Genomic DNA, 26,024 nt, shown 5'->3' with positions numbered 1-26,024 from the left:
TCATTTATGATATGACTATGAAAATAGAGTCAGATATATCCGATAAAATTAAAAATAAATGGGAGAAGGAACTTCAACTTTCCTTACCTATAGAGAAATGGGAGAAAATTTTTCAATTAGTTAACTTTTCTTCTATTTGTGCTAAACATACGTTGATTCAATTTAAAGTGGTGCATAGGGCTCATATGTCTAAAGGTAAATTAGCTCGTTTTTACTTTCATATAAATCTGATCTGTGATAGATGTCATTCTAAGGCAGCCTCTTTGACTCATATGTTTTGGTCTTGCCCTCTTCTGGAAAAATATTGGAAAGATATTTTTGATAACATTCTCTACAGTTTTGCATGTTGATTTTCAACCTTACCCTATCACTACAATTTTTGGTTTACCAATGATTGATTGCCCTCTTAAGCTCAGCAGATAATTGCATTTGCTACTTTAATGGCACAAAAATCTATTTTATTGAATTGGAAAGAGATGAATCCTCCAACTACTTCTCAATGGTTTTCCCAAACCATATCCTGTTTAAACTTAGAAAAAATTAGAAGTGGTACCTTTGATCCCTTGGTTAAATTTGAAGAAACTTGGAGGCCATTTATCTAATACTTTCATAGAATGTTATTTGACCTTTTCCGATTCCTTTATATTATTTATTAATTTGAGTAGAGGAGCGGAGTTGATGACATTAATGATTTTATCTGTTATAACAGAATAGCCCAGCTTTGTTTAGTTTAGTTTTAGTTCTGTTTTGTTTAGTTCACTTTGTTTTTAGTTTTTCAATTTGTTTTTTTCCCCCATCTTTTTATTTCCTTGTATCTTGTCTATATTAAGAGTTTGGGAGGTCAATTATATTGGTGTTACCTATAGTTTCTACTCACATGTATTAATTGCCAACAAGGTAATCCCACTCCCTTTGTACTACTATGACCTCTATGTATTTGTCTAGAAAAATTCAATAAAAAGATTGAAAAAGAAAGAAAGAAATTCACTGTGATTCAATGTTGTAAAACAATGAAATATGAAAACTTCAAGGGGTGAATACTTTTTATCAGCACTGCATGTTTTCTACACAGAAAGTCACGTATTCGTGAGTGTCACAGTGCAATAGGTTTAATGTAACAGTACTGCTAACAATATGCTGTAGATCCCTATTCAATTGTGCAATCATGTAACTGTTCAGAAATATTTCAAGTATTAAATAAAATAGGGATTTTAGAAAAGAGAATTACAAATGGGATAAGGGTACTAAAGGAAACAGTTATGAGATTTGGATCCATAATGGCTTCTGAGAAAAATGTATGATTTTCTTTTATAATTATGTGTGCAGAGAAAGGTTGAGGCCATGGGTCTAAACAGATGATATATATTTCAGTTACAGTTTAAGATCATAGAGTTCAGAAAGAAGTAATAAAAATAAGTCAATTTTAAAGCAAGAGTAAAGATAATCTACAAAATACATAAGGCAAACCAGAGTATAATGAAAAATGAGCAAAAAAACCTTCAGGAACTGTTACTTCCAAACAAAACTGAGTTAACATTCTGATAGATCCCTAATGAGTAGTACTGTTGTATCAAAACGGCCAATATTGTTCACTGTGTCCTTTGAAGATCTGGAGTTTTGATAACAAAATATTATCAAAATTTTATATAGGAACACACCAAAATGAATATTCAACAAATATTGTCAACTTCAATATTGAAGCTTTATTTTCATAATGAAGTTTTATTTTTTAATTTAAAGAACTTCTTACATCATCACAAAACTCATTCTTAATTTTTTTATTGGTCATAATTTATGTTCGTATCAAGGAAGAAAATAAGCAGTTTAGCAACACAAGGAGTATCTATCTGTGTGAGAAAATGAAACCACATGAGCGAATTAAATTATTTTACATTTGTTTTTTAACAATAGGACATACAGTATGTAATCTTTCTAACAATTACCATAATTTCAAACATTGCTGTGAAATACTTAAGAGCAGATGTTGCCTTATATAATGTTAATTTTATTTATAATCTGTAATCAGAACTAAAGCATTTGTACACTTCCAAAAGAAATCTGTTAAAAATTTTATTCATTTTTATTCATTGTTTTTGTAAGTACTTAATATAAAGTATCTTTGTACTAATTATAAAAAAGACACCCTGTTTACCTATCTTCTTGGATGCCTATAGCTATTTTGTAATCAGTAATAGCATGATCAATCAAACCCAAATGGCCTCGGACATCTGCACGGAGTTTGTAAAATAGAGCATCACCTGGTTTTAGTTGTAGTGCTGCAAAAGTATGATTAAAAAGCATGTTAAAATATAATCAATACCACTTTAGCAATCATTCTGAGAATAATTGAAGTTGAAAAGATTTGTCTTCATTATTATTTTAATTATTTTAGGAGTATTTCCAAGAATGGAAAAATGATTTAATATTGTGATGCTCTGGTGGTGGTGGTGGGGGGAGGGGCGTGTCCTTGACAGCCTGCCCCTTCATTTCTACTGACCAGTACTATTTATTGTTCTTGTGTTAAAATGCTCTTGTGGGATTCTGGTGGGAAGTTCTCATTCATTTATTGTTACATGATAGCTTGGGTTATACAGTTATTTGCTTGTGTATTTGTGGGTCACCCTAACTGTAACTAGAGTGTGTGATGGTCACCTCTCCTGTCTGCATGAGGCTTGGGGGGGGGGGGTTCACTCTCTGGGTTATGGTGCCCAATTTGTCTTGTGTTTATTACAATAAAACAATTGTTGAGTTCAACGAGCTTCCTCGTCTGTCATTATGGACACAATATTCTTGCAATGTAGTGGTAAAAGTTTGCACTTTAAAGTAAAGGAAAATAACAATGTAGGAATCTAGTGAACCATCCATATTTTAAAAAAAACGGAAAAGTAACAGAAAATGCTAAATAAGGATATTCCAAACAATACTAAAAAGGATTTCCCTCAATGTTTGATTTTATTTTTCTACATTTTCCTAGATGTGATGTGAAAATTTTAGTTGTATGTTTCATTCTATGAATTGGACTTTATGAAGAGCTGGAGTTTGATCTAATTTGTATTGCAGTATAATATTATCCAACATTACGTTGTCATAATGCTGCCTAAATAATTTTGAGGACTGATTTGCTTTTGCTTTATCTGGGATTATCCTAAAGAATTGTTTTTTTAAACTCAAACAAATTTGTAACACAAATTAAGCTAACGACCTATTCTGTTTTTCTTTGATAGTAAACATAACTTTTCAATTTTATAATTTTGTGCACACTTTGAGTTGATAGAAGAAATTTCAAAATATGGCACAGTTCTCAAAGATCAATTGAACCATATATTTGGTACTGGATTACACAAATGAGATTCTACATTAAAATCACACACAAAATGCTGGAGGAACTCAGCAGGCCAGACCGTATCTATGGAAAAGAGTACACTCAACATTTTGGGCTGAGACCCTTCAGTAGAGTCTCAGCCCAAATTGTTGACATTACTCTTTTTCATAGACACTGCCTGGCCTGCTGGCTTCCTCCAGCATTTTGTGTGTGTTGCTTGGAGTTCTAGCATCTGCAGATTTTGTTTTGACATTAACATGCTGGTTTGTGATGGGCACTTGATCTCAATAGTGATGCCAATTCAACTACTGTTCATGCTGTTACACTACAAAAAGGTTGGTGGTTCTTTCTTCTAATCAACATGGTGTTTCCTAAATCCATGTACACCTACATTTAAGGAAAAATGGTGAACTCTTTGCTCATTTTTGGTTGTGTTCAAAAGGTTATAATATTTTAATATAATATGCTAATGCATCGCTCACTGGCCTTGTGAAGGACCAAATCTCCCACAACCCAGACACAAAACCAGATGGTGTAAGAGATGGATAATTCTCAGCCAGGAGGATTGACCACAAATTCATTGCCCTTTTCTGGATGTCTGTACTTCATTTCTGCCAGTATCACTACTGGCTGCTCTTTCTATGCCATATTCATGCAAAGATTGGTAGAAGCACAGGGTCCAGGCCCCAGCATTGAAGAGATTACTTCATTAATGGGAGAGCTTTTCTGTGTATTCCATGGTGTTCCTCTTTGCTTACACTGTAAAGTTATTGTTGCAAAAGAATATAAAGAATTTTCTGCAACTTTGACATCTTCCAAAGTTGTAGCAATATGGGATTCAATAATTTGTAGGTCAGATAAGATGACTTGCAATACCTCCAAGGTACAGAAGAATTTGGGAAGGGATGGAGAAGATTCAGTCATATTCCACAATGGGATCCATAATATGAAGAAGAATTGGGAAAGGGGCCTACTAATATACATGTGGAGTATGACTGAATTTTAAAATGTGTGGTAACCTTGGGATTATTACTTCAGCTATGAACAGATTGTCTTGGGGATAGCCAATCAGAAAGATGGATTTTCTTTTTGAAAGTTTCTAGCTGAAAGACATGGATGAGATTTAGTCTCTTGTTTTCACACCAAGGTCATTCTCAAACAAACAGAATAGAAACTGATGTGGAATCAGGAAGGAGACTGAGAAGTTAGGAGTTGAACTGCACCCCAAAACTGAGTGGAAGTACATGAAGAGAGCTACTTTTTCATTTAAGTTTACACTCAAGATTAAAAGTCAGTGCTTTACAACAATGTTTCAGAGTTGGACTGTGACTAATCACTGAGTGGGATTCATTAGAGGGCAAAAAAAAGGCAGGTGCAAGCAGAGCAGCCATTGTTGTGAGTGGGCCAGTGTTGGAGTAGCCTTAGTTCATCAGGCTTAGGCAAGATCAGGTTTTGGTGAGGTAAGTATCTGGTAATTTTCTTTTTTTCTACTTTATTCTTCATTCCTCATCATTAGAGCACAGTGAGTGCAATGGGAATGGCTCCTGGGGCAGTGTTTTTTTCTGTGTGTGAAATGTGGGAATTCTGGGAGAATTCTGTGGAGATCTCCCAGATAACCACATCTACTCCAGGTACACTGATATATTGCTCCTCAGAGAACCTATTAAGGAACTGGAGCTGCAGTTCAATGACCTTTAGCTCATACCGAAGAATGAGGATGTGATAGACAGGAGCTACAGAGAGGTTCCTCTAGATTGCAGGATGCAGGTAACTGGGTGACTGTCAATAGAAGGAATGGAAATGAGCAGCTAGTGCAGAGTACCCCTGTGGCTGTTCCCCTCAATAAGTATAGAACTTTGGATACCATTGGGTGGGGGGAAAACCTACCGGGGAGAGCTGCAACAACCATATCTCTGGCACTGAGTCTGGTGCTGTGACACAGAAGAGAAGATCTGGAGGCTGGTGGGGTAGTAGGTGAGGACAAGGATCCAGCATATTATCCTCCTCAACTTCCGCCACCTTCAACAGGACCCCACCACTCAGCACATCTTTCCCCCCTACCCCTCTCCGCTTTCCGCAAGGATTGTTCCCTCCACAACTCCCTGGTCCACACGTCCCTCCCCACGGATCTCCCACCTGGCACTTATCCCTGCAAGTGTAAATGCTACACCTGTCCCTACACCTCCTCTCTTACCACCATTCAGGGCCCCAAACAGTCCTTCCAGGTGAGGCAACACTTCACTTGTGAGTCTGTTGGGATAATCTATTGCATCCGGTGCTCCTGGTGCTGCCTCCTCTACATCAGCGAGACCCAACGCAGATTGGGGGACCGCTTCATCGAGCACCTCTGCTCCGTCCGCCACAACAGACAGGATCTCCCGGTTGCCACTCACTTCAACTCTGCTTCACATTCCCATTCGGATATGTCCATACATGGCCTCCTCTGCTGCCATGATGAGGCCAAACTCAGGTTGGAGGAGCAACACCTCATATACCGTCTGGGTAGTCTCCAGCCCCTTGGCATGAACATTGAATTCTCCAACTTCTGGTAATTCCCTTCCTCTCCCTTCACCCATCCCAGTTTCAGTCTGCCTCCTCCTTCAGCTGCCTATCACCTTTCATGATTCTGCCGCCTTCTACTACACAATGCTTTCACCTTACATTCCTCCTTCACCTTTCCTGCGTATCGCCTCCCTGCTTCCCCTCCCCCACCCCTTGATCTTTCCCCTGATTTTTAACCTGACACCCACTAGCCTTCTCCTTCCCACCCTCCCCCCACCTTCTTTATAGGGCCCCTGCCCCCTCCCTCTTCAGTCCTGACGAAGGGTCTCGGCCTGAAACGTTGACTGCTCGTTTCCATAAATGCTGCCTGACCTGCTGAATTCCTCCAGCATGTTGTACGAGGTCTTCGATGACCTACTCCTGCTTCCATTTCTCATGTTCTTAAGTTCTTAACAAGAGGAAGAGAGTTGGAGGTGGGAGAAAGGGTCATTGCAGTAGGGTGGGGAATTCTTGCCAAAGAAGTGGGCTCAGTCAGAGACAAAGGTGACAGAGGAAGAGTACAGCATCATGGAAAATGCAGAACTCACTGAGGTGCAGGCAAAGAGGGACAAAATGGTGTCTGGTAACACTGAGGCATTTGAATGGCCATGGAAACTCTTAAAATAGTGTATTCTTATTTTTGGTTTTGCTATTGTATAGTTGATCATCTGCACGTGACACAGTATAATGCAGTGTTAATTTCAGCTTTTTAATTGATTATAGCTATGCAGGGCAAATTTATGAGAATTTTTCACTGGATCTTACTGCACTTATTACTCTACAAAATACATATAAAGAACATATATGCTTTATCTTACCTTGTGAATAATCTTTTTCAGCTTCCTGGTATTGCTTTAACGTGGCATATAGGTTTGCTCTGTTAAAGTATATGTGAGCTGAGTAAGGACTAAGGTTAATAGCTTGTTCAAAGTCCTCCAGTGCCTCTTTGACATGCCTAAGCATAACACGGCAAATTGCTCGATTCAGCAAAGCAGATTCGTCTCCAGGTTGCAGATCAATTGCACTAGTGTAGTGGTTATGGGCCTGCAAAGTAATTTTGTTGAGATAATTAAAAGTTGTTACACTGTATTGCTGGAAATCCTTCTACTTAGTGCAGCTTGGGTAATTCTATCCAGTGCTTCCTCATAGAGAGTGAACCCACAGAAAACATCTGGCCTGGATGGTGTACCCAGCCATGTTCTTAGATCCTATACAGATCAGCTTGTGGAGGTAAATGCAGATATTTTTAAGTTCTCCTACTTCAATCTGAGGTTACTACCTAATTTATGAAAACTACTGTCATCCCAGTACCTAAGAAAAATAACGTAACATGCCCAAATAACTACTATCCAATGGCTGTGATATTCACCAACAGGAAGACCTTTGAGAGGCTGGTCATGGCACATATCTTCAGCTTCTCAAACAATCTTAGTCCACTGGAAATTGCTTACAGCTGAAACAGGTCCATGGCAGATTCCTCTAGCCCTACATCTCCAAAGCAGGTAAGTTGGACTCTTTGTTAGTTGACCACAGCTCTGTCTTCAATACTATAATTCCAAGAAAACTCATCTCCAGACTCAGATTTGGTACTTAGCACCTCCCTTTGCAACTGGATCCTTGAATTACTGACCAATAGACTGTAATCATTAAGGATAGGCAGGATCACCTCTGTCATGATTATCCTCAACACTGTTGCCCCACAAGGCTCTCTCCTCAACCTCCAACTCTATTGCCTATACACTTATGACTCCAGCCAGATTCTGTTCTAATTCCCTTTAAAGTTTGCAGATGACACAACCACAGTGATCAAATCTCAAATACAATGTGTTGGTCTACAGAAAGGAGATAAAGAGTCTAGTGTTGTGGCCTTTCCCTGAATGTCAGGTAAACAAAAGAGCTGGTCATTGACTTCAGGAAGGGCAGTGTGGTGTACATATTACCATGTGTGCTACAGTGGCGTAGCGGTTAGTGCAACATTATTACAGCTCACAGCATCATCAATGGTGCTGAGGCTGAGAGGGTTGAAAGCTTAAGTTCCTAAGATGAATATCACCTATAGCCTGTTCCAGTCCAGCTACATAGATGCCTTGGCCAAGAAAGCTCACTAACACCTCTACTTCTCCAGGAGGCTGAAGCAATTCAACATGTACTTGTCAACACCTTACCAATTTTATCAATCCACTGTAGAAAGCATCTAGTGGGATGAACAGCAGTTTGGTATGGCAACTGCAAGAAACTTCAGAGAGTTGTGCACTCTGCTTAGCGTATCGCAGAAACCAGTCTCCCCTCCATGCACACTTGTCTACACTTCATGATGCCTCAGTAAGGCAGCCAACATCATCAAAGACCCTCCTCACCCCAGACATTCTCTCTCCCCCATCCCAATGGGCAGAAGGTATAAAACCCTGAAAGTATGTACCACCTCAAGGAGAGCTTCTGCACTGCTGTTATAAGATTGTTGAACAGTCCCTAAAACAAAAAGATGGATTTTTGACCTCATGACTATTTTGGCCTTGCACCTTATTGTCTGCCTCCACTGCACTTTCTCTGTACTTGTAACACATGTTTCTACATTCTGTTGTCTTCCTTCATATTACCATGTGTGCTACAGTGGCGTAGCGGTTAGTGCAACATTATTACAGCTCACGGCATCGGAGTTCAATTTCAATGTCATCTGTAAAGAGTCTATACTTCCTCCCTGTGGAATGTGTGGGTTTTCTCTAGGCCACCGGTTTCCTCCCACAGTCCAAAGTCGTACAGTTTAGCAGGTAATTGGTCATTGGAAATTGGATATATCAGGGATTGCTGGGTGGTACGGCTCAAAGGGCTTATTCTGTGCTGCACTTCTAACTACCTCAATGCATTATTGTACTGAAATGATTTATGGGTGGTATGCAAAACTAAACTTTTTATTGTACCTCGGTAAATGTGACAATAATGAATCAATTTACCCAAAGCATATTATTAACCAAGACCTAGAACATATCCATAAGTAATCACTGAAGCAGTGTATTTCTTTGTCAAAGGACAAAGCTGTTTGTGATATGTCCCATTATTTTCATAAAATACACCAAACACTAAATGGCACACTGTATTCATAAAATCATCTGTAATATTTCCCAATGCATATCTGTAGGAGCCATGTATCTACTCATTGTCTGCCTGTGTTGTATTTGTGTTGAGCATCCTCACTCTGTCACAAGGGTTTGGCTAACAGTCAGTGGACAGTGCAGCATTGGGTGGCAGTAGAAATAAATGAATATCATCAACTGTTGACCTGCATGGCAGCATAGAGTGGGGTTAAATAGGATGCACATATGTTTTGTTGACTGTTCGTCTTTGACCACTTTTCCTGGTTTGAATTTGATCCAATTACACACGTCTCGTTTATTTTTGTTAAAAATGAATTACGGAAGAGCCAAATGATTTTATTGCTGGTTTGTAATAAAGGATTAAATGTACTTTATTGACTTGGAATTGTTAGTTGGAAGCGCATAATACACTGTGATACTCCCTCTCTTAGCCTCTAAGTGACTCTTACTTTGTTTTCAAGTAGTCGCTACACTTGGTCAACAAAATTTTTTTTTATACCAAACAAACAGCAGTTTATGGCAAAGCCATCAGCACAAACTACTTCGCACAATGTTTCACATTCTGAATGAAGAGGATTGCTCAGACCTGCTGGTGAATAAGGAATGCAAAGAAAGGCCAGCCAGCTATCTGTGACAACTACCATCACAACACTGAGAAGGCACATCGGCAATGTGAGCAGCTGAAGCGGTAAGCCTACCTATGGCCTTGTGTTGATTCATGCTGAATATTTGCGGATTGAACACAGTTTGAGTGGTCAGTGCTGCCTAGCCACTGGGGACTGTTGCTCGATCATGTCGTGTCAGCCTGATGGTTTGTCGATCTGTCTTATTGAAGAGCTCAAAACTCTGGTTCGTTGTGCGGTTTGCAAAATTCGTGAGTGCTGAAGTATTGTCCTGGTTGCTAACAGTTGAATTGAAAGCTTTCTGTTTGGTTTGATTGGTGTGCTGTGGATGAGCAAATAGTTTGCTTGTTGCCTGTGTTGATTGAATCGAATACCACCAGTGCATTTTGCAAATATGCTGTGAATTGCGCATTGCGCAATATGAAGAAAGCAACATGAGCGGATCAAAAGATGGGACTGATGTCAGTGGCTCCCAAATGGAGGCTGGCAAAGGAGAAGTTAAACTCACAACCAAAGCTTTGGTGAATAAATTGAATGCCTTCAAAAGGAATGTGAAACAAAGGTGAACAAAATTGAAGATTTAATACTATTAATTAAGGATCTTATGAAAAATACAGAAAATATCTCACAGGTGCAATCTCATTTTGAAAATTTGATTAACCTTTATGAAGCTACCACTAACCTACATCACAGTGATTCCTTTACTTCCCAAAGATGAACAGGGAAAACAAAATGAATAGTTTAACAAGCATTAATAAACACAGCAGAACATTCAAAGAGGATATGAAACAATGGTTGGTTCAAACATTTCACATTGATGATTATGTTCAATCTGATGCTGCTGCACTAAATGAAGACATGCCTTACCTTCCAATAGATGATGTTTCTTAAGTTACGACTCTGGATATAACAGATGGCATACAAGATGATGTAATCAAAGTGACAGAGTGTCAAATGTTGAAAGCAGAAGAACTAGCTTACAGAGCTTTGCTACAGGAAGAACATCGTCTGTATCAACTACCTCCTCTGAACACATTAAAGTAGAGGCTGATTTAGCTGTGTTAATGGCATGTCAACGATTATTGAAGGACAAACATGCACTGGAAGAGCAAGAGGAACAGCTATGGAAAAGGAAGGAACAGGTTAAGTTGGAGGACAAATATGTGCTGGAAGAACAAGAGGAACAGCTAGGCAAAAGGAAGGAACAACTGAAGTTGGAGGAAGAAATTTCTACACATATGGCTAAAGTTAATGTGCTAAGGGCTTCAAGTGTGGCAAGTGCTGAAAGTGCTACAATTAGGACAGTCCAATGGCATGGATTCCTACATTGAAAAGGCACAAAGGAAAACAAAAACTCAATGTCAATGCTGATTTATTTGCTCCTCAAGTGACTGAGAAACATGAGCAAAACCCCCTGAAGAGGTAGTTCTGTGTGTTTACTCTCTGCCTCCACTATTGAGGCACCCTGAACCTATGTCATGTCCAGCAGCTCAATGGGGACATTCACTTACAGAATGGAAACACTCCTGTTTCAGACAGTAGAGACTGAAACAGAATTTTTGATATGAGGAAGCAAAAAGAAACAACAACCTTATTGGCACAACACCTTTAATCTTTGCCTGAAAGAGAGATATAGATCTTCGACGGTGATCCATTGCAATATCATACATTCAGGAAGAGCTTTGAAAACAGTTTTGAATGCAAGACTAACAGCCATAGTGACTGTCTCTATTTCCTAGAATGATCCCCTAGTACACTAAGAATCACCCTAGGGAACTTGTTAGAAGTTACCAGCATGTTAACCCGAAGAGAGGATATGTCAACACTAAGGCTTTACTGCAGAAGCATTTTGGTATTAAACACAAAATTGCATCTGTTTACATGGGAAAGGCTTTTTCAAGGGTATCCATCAAATCTGAGGACATGAAAGCTCTTCAGGATGAGTCTTTTTCTTGGATGTTGTTGCAATGCCATGGAAGAAGAGTAGTACATGTGTGAGCTGCGCATGCCTGCCAATATGTTGACTGTTATAAAGAAACTGAGAGGAACATGAGGAGAAACTGCTTTACTCAGAGAGTCATGAGAGTGTGGAATAAGCTTCCAGCACAAGTGGTGCCCGCAAGCTTGATTTCAATGTTTAAGAGAAGTACATTGATAGTAGGAGTATGGAGGATTATGGTCCAAGTGCAGGTCGATGGGAGTAGACAGCTTAAATGCTTTTGGCATGGACTAGATGGGCCAAAGGGTCTGTTTCTCTGCTGCACCTCTCTATGACACATCAGCAAAGGTTGCAGGATGCGTCTTTCATGCAAGGTATGCGGTTTAAAACATCCCAGCCTACATCACATCCACTCAAAGGAAAGGGGAGCAGAACCAGACACAGCAGAGGGCAGTGTGCTGGGATCCAGTGGCCTTACAAGGCTGGCAATCATGATTGTAAACTTCCCATAGTTCCAGTACAAGTGAAGTCGAAGAAGGGTAATAAGAGAGTGGTTACTCATGCTTTATTAGATCAAGGGATTATAGCAGTTTTCTGCACGGAAAAAGGACATGCATTTTCTTATGTACCATGGGTCAAGAAAAGGTTGAGTAGCTACATTCTTTCAGGATTGGAAGTGGTTAGCATAGATGGTGAAAATTATTGTGAACTAGCTTGCATCTGTACACAAAGTATGTATGCCTGTCCAAAGAATGAATATTCTGCAATAGAGGAATCTCCAGGGATGGTCTCACTTGAAATATGTTCATTTGCCAGAGATTGATTCAGAAATTGAGCTGCTGACAGGAACAAATGTGCTTGAAGCATTCGAGCCATTGCCAATGATTTGCGGTGTTAATCATGGCCACTACACAATTCAAACAATCTTGAGTTGGACTGTGAATGGATCACTGAAAGGAGACAATAGTGATAGAAGAGACTATGCATAGCCAGAGCTGACAGTTAAGAGGATCTCAGTTTTGAACTTGGTTGAGCTTTGGCAGCAGCAGTTCCAGGCAAACTTCCCTGAATGCAGTCAGGATGAACAAACTGGTTCAGAGAAGACCACAAGTTCATGGAATTGGTTGTAAATTCTGCAAAACTGGTTGATGGCCATTACCAGATTAGTTTGCCTTTCAGAAAGAAGGAAGTTGACATATGAAACCCTGCTGGTTTCCTTGGCTCCTTCAGATCACAGTCCTGCGCCACATCAAATCCTATGTCCGGTTCTTTCCAGCATTTTTTCTCTTCCTCTCCTGCCGCACACAGGACCCCACCTCACACCAGTGTCCCTGGCTCAACACAAAGAACCCGCTACTGTGATCGAATGGCTCACATTTCAAAGCATATGTTATCTCTAACCATTACCCAAACACTGCTGCTACAGAAAGACCATTACATTAGCAGAGAAACACATATCAAATAATAGAACATGGCAGAGCAGAGTGCTTTAAATCTAAGGAAGAGGTTTAAGAGGGATTTACCATTTCACACTGACCACACAGCTTTCATGAAGGATGACATCTTCAAAGGATATGCCAAAAGAGTGCCTGTGGAGAATCTGGAACAGTGATGAGAAAGTCGAATATATCATCACCATGGTGTTTACCACCCCAGAAAATGGAAACTTCGTATTGAGTAGGACTATGAAGCAACTTCTTGAAAAAAATCACTTTATGTACAGCTCTTACAGGGACCAGATCTTACTAGCTCACTGATAGAGTCATGACCAGATTCAGAAAAGTGCCGGGATGATTATGGCAGATATTGAATCAATGTTTCATCCGGTTAAAGTACTAATGGAAGATGAAGATCTGTTGAGGTTTCTCTGGTGGGCTGACAGTGACCTCACCCAAGATATGGTGGACTTTAGATAGTGGTACATGTGTTTGGATCAATGTCATCACCAAGCTGTACCAACTCTGTCCTCAGAAAATATGCAGAAGACAATGAAGAACAGTTAAGCTGAGAGACATTGGATTAGGTTTTGCATTGCTTCTATGTTATAATTGCCTTGTGTCAGTGTCCTCCAGGGAAGAAGTGGTGTCTCACTATCACGACCTCATATTCATCTGTGCTAAGGCTGGTTTTTGACTCACAAAGTGAACTTATTATGGTTGGAGGAGTTGCACATACAGCTTCATTATTCAGTTTTTTTGGACTGATATTACTTCTATACTTAAGTATATTTAGAAGAAAACTTCTAGGTTCTGAACCTTTGTTGCAAACAGGGTTTCAAAAATTCTTAAGATCTTACAGGATTCTCAATGAAGGTATGTAAATACTTCAAGTAATCTGGCAAAGGAGACCTATAGAGGGTTGAAGGTAGAAACATTCCTGAAGAATAAGACATGGGTAACAGGGCCTTAGTATCTTCTTCAGCTTAAAAGGGAATATTTCTTATTGTTCTGGAGATGATCTGGAAGTCAAGAGGACTGTTACAATGAGTGTTGTGCAGACTGAAGAAGAGGTGGATGCAATAACATATATAAACCTTCACTTCTTGTCTTGGACCTGTTGAAGAAGACAGTGGCCTAAATTCTTAAATTTAAGAACCTGCTCTTGTTTCTTAGTCAGAAGAGGAAGCAATAGAACATCACACTTGCTCAGTCTGATTTGTATGAAAAACAAAGGCATTCTTGGGGGGGGGGGGGGCAGAGAGAGAGATGGAAAGGGCCAAAGGTCAGATTGGCTGAGGCAGTCTTTCAGTGGAGGAGCTCAGAGAGGCGGAAATGGAGATCATTGGGTTTTGCCAAAGAAAGAGATTTCCAGATGAATTCTCAAGTTTGCAAAAGGGAGAAAGTGTGAAAAAGAACAGCCATATTTTCAAGCTCAATTCATTAGTTGAAGGTGGTATCTTGAGAGTTGTTAGACGACTTAGTAGGTCAGCTATGCCTGAAGAGTCTAAGCATCCTGTTATAGCGGCAAAGAATCTCGATACCTCAGACATCTTTCTGAGGAAAGTAGATCAAGAGATGGAACATGGTGGGCATAACCACATGCTGTCCAGGTTGTGCTAAAAATACTGGATTCCTCCCATATCCCTTCATGCCCTGACCAATCAAGAATCTATCACCCTCTTCCTTAAATATACATAAGGACTTGGTCTCCAAAGAATTCCACAGATTCATCACACTCTGGCTAAAGAAATTCCTCCTCATCATTCTAAAAGGATACCCCTCACTTCTGAGGATGTTCCCTCAATGGAAACATCCTCTCCACATCCACTCTATCAAGGCCTTTCACCATTCGATAGGTTTCAATGGGTTACCCCTCATCCTTCTGAATTCTGGTGCATACAGGTCTAGAACCAATCATGGAATTCATTTTCATTCAACCCTGGAATCATTTTCATGAACTTTATTTGAACCATAAGATACAGGCCCATCAAGTCTGTTCCGCCATTCAATCATGTGTTGATCCAATTTTTCCAGTCATCCCCACTCCTCAGCCTTCTCCCCATATTTTTGATGCCCTGGCTAATCAAGAACCTATCTCTGCCTTAAATACACCCAGTGACTTGGCTTCCACAGCTGCTCATGGCAACAAATTCCACAGATTTACCACCCTCTGACTAAAGTAATTTTTCCGCTTCTCTGTTCTGAATGGATGTCCTTCAATCCCGAAGTCGTGCCTTCTTGTCTTGTACTCCCCTGCCATGGGAAATAACTTAACCATATCTAATCTGTTCAGGCCTTTCAACATTTGGAATGTTTCTATGAGACTTGTCCCCCCCTCCCCAACCATACTCCTGAACTCCAAGGAATACAACCCAAGAGCTGCCAGAGGTTCCTCATACAGAAACCCTTTCATTCCTGGAATCATTCTCGTGAATCTTCTCTGAATCCTCTCCAATGTCAGTATATCCTTTCTAAAATGAGGAGCCCAAAACGGCACACAATACTCCAAGTGTGGTCTCAGGAGTGCTTTATAGAGCCTCAACATCATATCCTTGCTCTTATATTTTATTCCTCTAGAAGTGAATGCCAACATTGCATTCGCCTTCTTGACCACAGCCTCAACCTGGAGGTTAACCTTTAGGGTATCATGCGCAAGGACTTCCCAAGTCCCTTTGCATCTCTGCATTTTGAATTCTCTTCCCATTTAAATAAAAGTCTGCCCGTTTTATATCTTCCACCAAAGTGCATAACCATACACTTTCCAATATTGTATTTCATTTACCACTTCTTTGCCCATTCCCCTAAACTATCTAAGTCTCTCTGCAGGCTCTCTGTTTCCACAATGCTACCTGCTCCTCTACCGATCTTTGTATCATAGGCAAATTTAGCCACAAATCCATTAATGCCATGGTCCAACTCATTGACATACATTGTAAAAAGCAGCGGTCTCAACACCGACCCCTCTGGAAATCCACTGGCAACCGGCAGCCATCAGAATAGGATCCCTTTATTCCTACTCTCTGTTTTCTGCTGATCAGCCAATGCTCCACACATGCTAGTAACTTCCCTGTAATTCCATGGGCTCTTATCTTACCTAGGTAGCCTCGTGTGGCACTTTGTCAAAGGCCTTCTGAATATCCAAGTACATCACATCCATTTTATCTCCTTTGTCTACTCTGCATGTAATTTCCTCAAAAAATTACAGGTTAGTCAGGCAAGATTTTCCTTTCAGGGAACCAAGCTGGCTTTGGCCTATCTTGTCATGTGCCTCCGGGTACTCTGTAACCTCATGCCTAACAATTGATAAACAATGTTGCGAACCACTGATGTCAAATGAACAGGTCTATAGTTTCCTTTCTGCTGCCCCTCTCATTTCTTGAAGAGTGGAGTGACATTTGCAATTTTCCGGTCATCAGGTACAATGCCAGAATCTAATTATTCTTGAAAGTTCATTTCTCATGTCTCCACAATCTCTTCAGCCACCACTTTCAGAAGTCTGGAGTGTACACCATCTGGTCCAGGTGACTTATCTACCCTCAGACCTTTCTGTTTCCCAAGAACCTTCTCTCTAGTTATGGTAACTTCACACACTTCATGCTACCTGACACCTGGAACTTCTACTACATTGCTAATGTCTTCCACAATGAAGACTGATGCAAAATACTTCAATTCATCTGCCATTTTGTTGTCCCACATTATTACCTTTGCAGCATAATTTTCCAACAGTCTTAAATCCACTCTCACCTCTCTTTTATGCTTTATGTGTCTGAAGAAACTTTTGGTATCCTCTGTAATATTATTGGTTAGCTTACTTTTGTATTCCTCTGCGTCTGTACTCACTGAAATTCAGAAGGATGAGGGGGATCTCAGTGAAACCTTTTGAATGTTGAAATGCCTAGACAGAGTAGATGTGGAAAGGATGTTTCCCATGGTAGGAGAGTCTAGGACAAGAGGGCACAGCCTCAGGATAGAGGGGTGCCCTTTCAAAACAGATGTGAAGAAATTTCTTTAGCTAAAGGGTGGTGAATTTGTGGCATTTGTTGCCACATGTAGCTGTGCAGACCAGGTCATTGGGTGTATTTAAGGCAGAGATTGGTAGGTTCTTGATTGGATATGGCATCAATGGTTATGGAGTGAAGACCTGGAACTGGGGTTGAGGAGGAGATAGAAAAAAAGGATCAGCCATGACTGAATGGCAGAGCAGACTCAATGAGCCAGATAGCCTAATTCTGCTCCTGTGTCTTCTGGTCTTGTGTATTCCATCTTTACCTTCTTAATGACTTCTTAGTTGCCTTCTGTTGGTTTTTAAAAGCTTCCCAATCTTCTAACTTCCCATTAATTTTTGCTCTATTATACGCCCTCTCTCTGAGTTTGATGTTGGCTTTTGTCGGCTAATTAAAGTTAATTTCTAGTTTCTCCAAATTCCTACATGATACAAGTAGTCTGAAATTATACTTGGTTCATCCTCAAGCTGTCTATTATAACTACAAAAACTTTCAGAGGAAGCAATACTTTTGAGTATAATTTGTCATGTGGGTTTGGGCGGCAGTTATCAAAGGGTGTGCAATGTTGGGTGGTGGTAGAAATAAATGAATATAGTCACCTGTAGAACTGCATGGCAGCATAGAGATGGGGTGAGTAGGGAGCACATGGTTTTTATTGACTGTTCGTATTTAGAATTCAGTTAGTTGGAAGCACGTCAAATAGTGCAATATTCCCTCACTTAGCCTCTTAGTGACTTTTAGTTTGTTTTCAGGCAGTCGCTACAACATCTATTTAAGCATGTTTTATTTGATATTTTATACATATGGTTTTAATTGTGTAGGGCTAAAAATGAAATGCATAATCTTGCATTCCTTCTGAAGAACTAGGGCAATAACTAGTTCAGGGATATGAATAGATAGGGATGGTGTGGGGAGATAAATTTTCTGTTTAGCCAATTAGCTGGTGAAGTAATAGAGCAAAATGTACATTAGACAACTTAACTATTTCATTGTTGTTCCAGTTTCCAATACTGCATACCTCAGTATGTCCTTCTATTTTGCATTGTCAACGTGTAAACTAAACCTTCTACTGAGGAAATAGGTGGAACATTGTTGCAACTTGTATGCCCATGAATAGAGATAGCTCAAATTATTTTTTTGTCATATCTGAAATTTAGACTGATTATAGGTCAAAAGCATTTCTAATTTCAAGGCCACCTATAACGCTCAGCTTCCCTTCATCATTTGCCTTGAACCCTGCAATTACTCCATATAGTTAGACTACTTCTTGTTCATTCAGTACTGAAATAGTATGGATTTTCTTTTTAGCTAAAAAGCTTGTTCCACCAATTCAATTCTTTTGTTGCCAATAACTTCCCTCAGTCTGGCAACTGTTCTGAAAGTGATCTTGACTATTTGCATGGGGTACAGATGCAAGGTCATTGTGATACCAATTTTCACTTGGAAATTGCCAGATTCCACTTTGCCTCATCTTAGCTGCTGCTGGAACAGTTGTTATTTCTGAACTTAATTACTTAGAAGTATTCCAGGCTGTTTTCTCTTCCTCCATAAACTTAAGCTCATCCACAACTCACCAGCCTTTATCCTAGCTGGAACAAAGTCCCATTCACCTATCACCCAGTGTCTTCTCCTCTATCTTGGCTTCCTGTTAATGAACTGCTCAGTTATAAAATTATTATACTTGTTTTCAAGCCTCTCCAACAAGTTCACCATTTCCATCACTATCTATTCCTGTCCAATCATCCTCAAAAATATTTGCAAATATCTAAGAGGCAATGTAAATTAATGACAGTAAACAGTATACCAGGAAAGAGAGAACTATTATTTAAGGTCTTTGAAGGTACAGACATTTTGAGAGAGTATTTGCCAATGGTACCTTGGTAAATATCAATGTTCTTAACAGAATGCAGATATTTACAAGAATTAATCCTGGAATGAAGGATTTTAGTTACAAAGTTAGGCAGAGTTGGTCTTGGAACAAATGAGGTTGAGGGAAGAATTTTTCCCATTATTATTATGACGTGTTTGGAAAGGAGAAGTGAAGGAAAGCAAAGGTTACATTTTGACTCTTCCAATTTTTAAACTATTTGTTGTTCCTTGATGTAAGACAACTACTTGTGACTCTGCCTTTAGTGTCTCACCTCCAGGCTCTGCAACTTACTTGAAACAACTTTGCCTCTTTACCCCTTTCATTCTATGTGTCATTCTTTAATGCTTATCACTTCAACTGTGCATCTGCTCTGAAATCTATCTGTTTATCTGGCTGTGTGATAATATCCCCCAACATACTTACTGAAGTTTTCCTATATTAAAGGCATGGTATAAATGTCACTTGTTCTTATTTAACATACCTTGTAAAGTAATTGATAACTTCTATAAACGTGTGAATTGAAAACATGAACCAACATCAAACAATTGTCAAAATTATAACTAATAAGCAAAACAACACAAGGAAGACCTAATACTTAACAACAAACTGGTAAATGAAACCTAACCACACCTATATGCTCAATCTTTTAGAAACAAATATTTAAATTGTACTAGAAAGCCAGAGTAAAATCTCATTATTAATATAATGATGTTTAATTACTAAATAATACCAATATGTAATGAATATCTTGAGGATGTGGGCTGCTATCCAGGCAAAAAAAATTAAACTTGAAATAGATTTAATACTTTTTCAGGATTATCTATTAAGTTAATTATAAAGCAGTTACTTACCTATCTTTCACACTAGTAACTGTTCACTGGAAAAAGAACTCTTCAGTAACTAAGCTTTGAGATACATGGGTTGTACTTCATTATGCAGAATACAGTTTCAATTTGTTTACTACTTTTGAGTTGCATAGGAGGCATAGTGGCACATTGAGCAGAGTTGCTGTATCACAGTTCCAGCAATCTGGCTCTTTCCATGCCTCCAGTTTGCATGGGTTATTCCTGTGACCATGTGGGTCTCCTCACATGTTCCAGAGGCAAACAAGTTGCTAGTTGGTTTTTGTAAATTGTACTTAGTATTAACAAACAATACCCTCGGATGGTGTAGGTTGTTAATGCAAACAACACATTTCACTGTATATTTCAATGTACATGTGATAAATAAACTTGAATCTTAAATATATGTTGGTGAAAGATTAAATCTCTGGGAATTTGATGGAATATAGGGAGAACAAAATGAAATGACTGCAGATGTTGCCTGGCCTGCTGAGTACCTCCAGCATTTTGTGTGTGTTGCTTTAGGATTCCAGCACCTGCAGATTTTCTCATACTTGGAATGAGTGTAAATGGGTGCATGATAATTACAGTGGATTCAGTGCCTGCAAGAAAATGAATTTCGGGGTTGTATATGCTGATATTCAGCATATGTACTTTGATAATAAATTTACTTTGAACTTTGAATTGAGTGTTTTTGTGTTGCATGACATCATAATTCTGAGATTAACAATAAGCTAATATAACTTCCATTATTAAGTATATTAATATTTGAAAGCATCTTAAAATTTATGTTTAGGATATGGTTTATTATGTTTAACTAAATTGGAATATTTGAAAAATAAGTGTTTACCGTAAATTCCAGACTATAAGCCGCTACTTTCCCCCCCACGCTTTGAACACTGCGGCCTATACTACAGTGCGGCTAATGCATGTTTTTTTTTCATGCCGCCAAAAACATTTTGCCTCGTAACAGTAGACCAATAAAATTGATGAGTAGTTCACAGAGGTCCAATGAAATTGTACGATAAATCAAGCGCACTTTCACAATTAAATTATTGTAAATCAGTCATTTGTACTCACCCTCATCAACATGGAAAACACTCGAAGAAAAGCATATGATGCAGCTTTTAAGTTAAAGGTGATCAATCTGGCGGTTGAAGAAGGAAATCGAGCTGCTGCACATAATCTTGGCATAAATGAATCGATGGTGAGACGGTGGAGACGCCAGCGTGAAGAACTGAGTCAATGCAAAAAGATGACAAAAGCTTTCAGAGGTAATCATAGCAGATGGCCCGAACTTGAAAACTTTCTTGAAGACTGGGTTAACACACAGAGAGCAGGCGGCCGCGGTGTTTCCACCGTGCAGATCAGACTGAAGGCTAAAGCAATCGCCACCAAAATAAAAATCGAAGATTTTAGAGGTGGGCCATCGTGGTGTTTTAGATTTATGAGACGAAAAGGCCTGTCCGTCAGGGTACGCACGACTCTGTGTCAGCAGCTCCCTCCCGACCATGAGGAAAAACTTGCTAACTTCCGCACATTCACTCAAACAAAGATAGCGGAGAATTCCATCGGGCCAGATGATATCATAAATATGGATGAAGTACCTTTGACGTTTGACCTGCCTCTCACTCGGACTGTTAATAAAAAAGGTGACTCGTCCATCACACTGAAAACAAGTGGCCATGAGAGAACGCATTTTACTTGTGTTCTGAGCTGCACAGCATCCGGACTAAAGCTTCCACCGATGGTGATTTTTAAGCGGCTGACAATGCCAAAGGAAAAATTCCCAAAAGAAATCATGGTGAAAGTCAATAAGAAAGGTTGGATAATGGAGAGTCTAATGAAGGATTGGCTCAGAGAGTGCTACGCCAAGCGACCAGGGGGATTTTTTCACAGAAAAAAAGCATTGCTCGTTATGGACAGCATGAGGGCCCATAAAACAGATTCAGTGAAAGCTGCCATCAAGAGTACAAACTCAATTCCAGCTATGATTCCTGGGGGCACCACAAAGTATTTGCAGCCACTGGACATCAGCGTGAACCGGGCATTTAAAGTGGTGCTGCGCGTTGAGTGGGAGACTTGGATGACGAGCGGCGAGAAATCCTTTACCAAAACAGGCCGCATGCGAAGAGCATCTTTAACTCAAGTCTGTCAGTGGATCCTAAATGCGTGGAGCCGTGTCACAACATCCACCATCACCAACGGGTTTCGAAAGGCTGGACTGTTGCGTGATGAAGAGGACCACGTGCGCTCAAGTGAGAGCGACAACGAAGAGACTGAAGTGAGTGACGAGATCCTGAGGTCGTTCAATTCAGACACTGAAGAAGAGGACTTTGATGGTTTTAGTGTGCAGTAGGAAGATGAAGAAGGCGATCAATAACTTTTCCTGGTAGGCTGCAGTATATATATTTTTTTTACCAGTCGTTAGGAGAAATTGGAATGTTGTTCGTGCACAGTTCAGTAAAAAAGTATACGCAACGTAATTTGTGTGTTACTGATACGTATGTATATTTAAAAGTAGCTGTGTTACAGGCACTGTTTGAAAAAAAGCATTTGCAATATGTATTTGTTTATGTTACCATACGGATTTAATTAAAAGTTAAAAAATCCTCACGTGTAATATCTTTCTGTGTAAATATCTCATATTACAACGTGGGACACCTGCGGCTTAAAATCTAGTGCGGCCTGTACAAGTACAAAATTGATTTTCTTTCTAAAATTAGAGCGTGCGGCTTTTAATCAGGTGCGCTCTGTAGTCCGGAATTTACGGTAATTTATTGAATATTAATTTTTCCTATCTGTTTTATTGGTTTCTTTTAGAAAAACTTGCTATAAGCCTTACAAGTAGTTCTGAAACAAACCACTGCTCATGGTGTATGTAGAACATTACATCTTTCTCAATATCACCAAGACCAAGGAGATGGTGGTGGACTTTAGGAGATCTAGGCCTCATATGGAGCCAGTGATCATTAATGGAGAATGTGTGGAGCAGGTTAAGACCTACAAGTATCTGGGAGTACAGTTAGACGAGAAGCTAGACTGGACTGCCAACACAGATGCCTTGTGCAGGAAGGCACAGAGTCGAATGTACTTCCTAAGAAGGTTGGCGTCATTCAATGTCTGTAGTGAGATGCTGAAGATGTTCTATAGGTCAGTTGTGGAGAGCGCCCTCTTCTTTGTGGTGGCGTGTTGGGGAGGAAGCATTAAGAAGAGGGACGCCTCACGTCTTAATAAGCTGGTAAGGAAGGCGGGCTCTGTCGTGGGCAAAGTACTGGAGAGTTTAACATCGGTAGCTGAGCGAAGGGCGCTGAGCAGGCTACGGTCAATTATGGATAACTCTGAACATCCTCTACATAGCACCATCCAGAGACAGAGAAGCAGTTTCAGCGACAGGTTACTATCGATGCAATGCTCCTCAGACAGGATGAAGAGGTCAATACTCCCCAATGCCATTAGGCTTTACAATTCTACCGCCAGGACTTAAGAACTTTTTAAAGCTATTATTAATGCTTTTTGAGATGGTGATTTAGATGCATATCATATTTTTTTTTTACTGAGTTAAGTATTGTATGTAATTAGTTTTGCTACAACAAGTGTATGGGACATTGGAAAAAAGTTGAATTTCCCCATGGGGATGAATAAAGTATCTATCTATCTATCTATCTATCTATCTATCATTTGCAGTTAATAATTGGGCACTATCTAAAATAAATTACAGTGAAAACAAAAATAAATGTTTCTACATTTTGTGCTCTCAGACCATAGGTGCGAAAAAGGGAAAATGAATTTGAATATTTGCTGTAAAGGTACCTTTTTGTAGCATACAAAGCATATTGTTTCACAACTGGATAGTACAAGAGACCACTGCCATGTGAAGGATAAGTAGAGTTAATCCTTAAGATACTACTGAATACAAGGGTCCCACTTTATAAAAAATATTTGTGTGAAATAATAGGTTCTATTTTTATTTTTATTTTAGTTTGATTCAAGAAGGAATTTCACCTTTCTCATACAGCGATAGAGAACCTTCATTAATGAATGGAATTGAAAAACCATGGATCCTCTCAGAACAACATCTAAGTGAAAGTGTTGGTAAACTGAGCCAAATAGGGCTTTCTGCTCAAGCAATAATTTATGCCATGTTATAGAAATAGAGATGGGTATGAATTTTTTGAAGTTGTACAGGTGGAAGAATAATGTAGAAAGGTGGAAGATTATTCATAAAGGAAAGTGATCTTAGGATTTAATAGTATTGCTACAAAAGACCACTTAATGAAGAGCAGTGCTGTGTATCACTATAGACTAAGGGATTATCATGGATAAGTTGAAGGTTGAATATGATAAATTAAAGAACATTTATATTTGGGGACACAAACACAAGGAAATCTGCAGATGCTAGAAATTCAAGCAAGACACACAAAATGCTGGTGGAACGCAGCAGGCCGGGCAGCATCTATAGGAAGAAGCACTGTCAACATTTTAGGCTGAGACCCTTCATCAGGACTAACTGAGAGGAAACGTAGTAAGAGATTTGAAAGTAGGAGGAGGAGAGGAAAATCCAAAATTATAGGAGAAGACAGGAGGGGGTGGGGTGAAGCTAAGAGCTGGAAAGGTGATTGGCAAAAGGGATACAGAGCTGGAGAGGTGTAAGGGTCATGGGACGGGAGGCCTAGGGAGAAAGAAATGGGGAGGGGAGCACCAGAGGGAGATGGAGAACAGGCAAAGAGTGATGGGCAGAGAGAGAGAGAGAGAGAAAAGGGGAGGGGGAAATAAATCAGGGATGGGGTAAGAAGGGGAGGAGGGGCATTAACAGAAGTTGGAAAAATCAATGTTCATGCCATCAGGTTGGAAGCTACCCAGACGGAATATAAGGTGTTGTTCCTCCAACCTGAGTGTGGCTTCATCTTGACAGTAGAGGAGGCCATGTCAGCCAGAGAAAGCAGGATCTCCCAGTGGCCACACATTTTAATTCCACATCTCATTCCCATTCTGATATGTCTATCCATATGTCTAACCTGATGGCATGAACATTGATTTCACTAACTTCCGTTAGTGCCCCTCCTCCCCTTCTTACCCCATCCCTGATTTATTTATTTCCCCCTCCCCTTCTTACCCTATCCCTGATTTTTGTTTTCCCCTCTCCTTTTTTTTTCTCTCTCTCTCTCTCTGCCCATCACTCTTTGCCTGTTCTCCATCTCCCTCTGGTGTTCCCCTCCCCCTTTCTCCCTAGGCCTCCTGTCCCATGATCCTTTCCCTTCTCCAGCTCTGTATCCCTTTTGCCAATCACCTTTCCAGCTCTTAGCTTCATCCCTCCCCCTCCTGTCTTCTCCTATCATTTTGGATTTCCCCCTCCCCCTCCTACTTTCAAATCTCTTATTATCTTTCCTTTCAGTTAGTCCTGACAAAGGGTCTCGGCCCGAAACATCAACAATGCTTCTTCCTATAGATGCTGCCAGGACTGCTGCATTCCACCAGCATTTTGTGTGTGTTGCTTATATTTGGGGATTCCACTTAGAGGTTTAAGTGGTTTTATTATTGTTGCAACTGGAACTTTTGAAATTATATGTGTCTTAAATTGGAGGTGGGCTAATCGGTGAAATAAGAAGGGAATAAACTAGGAGAGAGTTGAAACCAAACATAGACAGGTAAAACTGTAACTGAATAATGATGACTTTTGACGAGCACATGTTTCAGATGTAGGTTATACATTCCACAAAGAGAACCAAAGCTGAAGAAGAAAGAGAAGGTGAGGGGAAAAAAGAAAAGCAAGGATAAAAATTGAAAATGAAAGGGAAAATTAGAAGAAGATGAATAATGATAGTCTGAGAGAATGACAGGTAGCTTCAGATAATCCAATCATCTTCCACTGGCCTGTAAATGCAAGCAGGTAATAAGAAGATAATCGGTGAAAGATGAGGATTAAATGTGCAGAGGGGCAGTAGGCATTGTTGAAATGCATTAGGTATTACTAAGGTGGAGGCTGCTGCCAAATCTCGATTGAAATGGAGATAACAAAAATAATAGATGAAGTGGAAACTGATAAAATGTAGATACTACAAAACTGACTATGTTTAAAGTGAATGTGTCAACCTGATATAAATGGAATGTATTTTACTTTACCCAGGGAACCAGAGTTAGATATTGTAGGAAAGCTTGCCAAAATTTTCCACTGCTCTCTAGAAAGAGAGGAAACCTAAGAATGATTAATATGCTTGGGTGATGTGGGAAAATTTTGTGAATGGGGCTTGCTTCTATGCCAATGTTTTTGAACTGGTAAAATGAAAAACCATGGCTCTCTGTGTTGAATGAAAATTGGACAGACATAAACACAAGAGGTTCTGCAGATGCT

The 26,024-nt window shown here is 39.7% G+C and overlaps 2 protein-coding genes across 4 annotated transcripts in view; one reads left to right on the top strand and one right to left on the bottom strand.

Moving 5' to 3' along the window:
* Window positions 1-26,024, top strand: part of LOC140725053 (uncharacterized) — a 65,442-nt gene that overhangs the window by 36,752 nt on the left and 2,666 nt on the right. Inside the window, exons 2-3 of one of the 3 annotated variants that reach the window (XM_073040016.1) lie at window positions 9,466-9,643; window positions 23,655-23,763. The gene's annotated coding sequence lies outside the window, so the exon portion shown is untranslated. Of the gene's footprint in view, window positions 1-9,465; window positions 9,644-23,654; window positions 23,768-26,024 lie in introns of all 3 variants that reach the window. The other 2 variants (XM_073040014.1, XM_073040015.1) reach the window with 2 other exon arrangements.
* ttc6 (tetratricopeptide repeat domain 6) overlaps window positions 1,757-26,024 on the bottom strand; it is a 273,996-nt gene continuing 249,728 nt past the window's right edge. Inside the window, exons 31-32 of the mRNA XM_073038984.1 lie at window positions 6,682-6,907; window positions 1,757-2,276 (exon numbers count right to left, since the gene is read on the bottom strand). Of these exons, the coding sequence (XP_072895085.1) occupies window positions 2,149-2,276; window positions 6,682-6,907 (354 nt within the window). The 3' untranslated portion in view covers window positions 1,757-2,148. The remainder of the gene's footprint in view (window positions 2,277-6,681; window positions 6,908-26,024) is intronic.

Source organism: Hemitrygon akajei, chromosome 3 (genome assembly GCF_048418815.1).
Source record: "Hemitrygon akajei chromosome 3, sHemAka1.3, whole genome shotgun sequence".
NCBI lineage: Eukaryota > Metazoa > Chordata > Chondrichthyes > Myliobatiformes > Dasyatidae > Hemitrygon > Hemitrygon akajei.
This window is presented reverse-complemented; position numbering and strand designations above follow the sequence as displayed.